Source organism: Marmota marmota, unplaced genomic scaffold, assembly GCF_001458135.2.
Source record: "Marmota marmota marmota unplaced genomic scaffold, marMar, whole genome shotgun sequence".
NCBI classification, from domain to species: domain Eukaryota; kingdom Metazoa; phylum Chordata; class Mammalia; order Rodentia; family Sciuridae; genus Marmota; species Marmota marmota.
Genome location: NW_026000211.1, coordinates 6,104,822 through 6,106,050, shown reverse-complemented (window position 1 = coordinate 6,106,050; position 1,229 = coordinate 6,104,822). Strand labels below are relative to the sequence as shown.

General features: G+C 48.4%; 1 protein-coding gene across 1 annotated transcript in view; it reads left to right on the top strand.

The window, feature by feature from the left end:
- The first annotated feature begins 582 nt into the window (after positions 1-582).
- The window catches only part of Fgf20 (fibroblast growth factor 20), an 8,719-nt gene continuing 8,072 nt past the window's right edge, over positions 583-1,229 (top strand). The window contains exon 1 of the mRNA XM_015486044.2: positions 583-1,229. This exon is cut by the window's right edge and continues 205 nt beyond it. Within this exon, the coding sequence (XP_015341530.1) occupies positions 1,137-1,229 (93 nt within the window). The 5' untranslated portion in view covers positions 583-1,136.

Below are 1,229 nucleotides of genomic sequence, written 5' to 3'. Positions count from 1 at the left end.
GACCAAAAACTTAGCATACAATTTCAAATTTCCATTTAGATATAAGTCAGTCTTAGTTATATCATATGCTATCTGAGTAAAGATAAACATTAAAGAGAACTTGGGAAGGGAGGGAGGGTGTTCCTAACCTAACCTTGATTATGTAAAGAAAATCCCCCATCTAAATGATAAAAGAGTAATGCTTGTACATTTTATTAGTGTTTTAAAATTAGTGAGTTAAACTGTCAAAGCTTTGATTTTCCTTTCATGTGTGTCTGGGCAGGTCTAAGCCTCAGGTAACGCCCTTTTTCCTTCTCCCTCTTTTACCTTTCTTTGCACCTGTCCACTGCAGGCTCCCAGCAGTTCCCAAGAAGCACAATTCGCCTCCTCTCCTTTTTTCCCTCACCCATCTCCTCCTTTTCTGCCCCCCCCCTTTCTGTATACTGCCAAACTGGGCTCCTTTTCGCAGCCATCTATCACTAAAAAGGGGCTCACATCAAAGTAGGTTGCACAGCAGCAGCCAAACAGCATCATCCATGTCCCAAAGACAACCTCAAAGAGGGACCTCGACTGAGCCTCCCCGAATTTGCTGTTTGACTTTGGCAAGTGCAGGAATGATTTTTGAAGAGTGCATGGGTATAGAATCATCAAGGGTCCCCTTTGGTCACTTCCGAAGAGCAGAAACGTGTTGAGAAGAGGTCGGTTTAAGATTTCAAACAGAACCAACCTCCCCAGCTCGCATGAAAGGACTTGATTAGCATATGTCAAGAGGACCCGCATATATACTCGGTGTGTATGTACACAGGACTCTGATCTGATCAGTTTGCGGAGTTGGAGCCCCAGCCCCCAGGCCCCAGCACCAGCCTCAGCACCAGCCCCAGTCGCAGCCCAGTACTGGCAGCGGCACCTACAGATGTTTCTGCAAAGCCAGCAGCCAGCTCTCACCTACCCAAGGAGAGAAGACCGCTCCAAGACAGTGAGAGCTTCCCTGCATTCTCAGTGCACAGTCCCTGCATCGACCTCACAGGAGTAACCTGGCCTTAACTTTTTGCGCTTGTTTTACTATAATTTCTCTCCATCCCCCTCGACACTCCGCTACATATTTTTTGGGGGGTCTTTTGTTTTCCGGATCTTTACCCTTTCCCTCAGGCCTCTCCATGGCTCCCTTAGCTGAAGTTGGGGGCTTCCTGGGCGGCCTGGAAGGCTTGGGCCAGCAGGTGGGCTCGCATTTCCTGTTGCCTCCTGCGGGG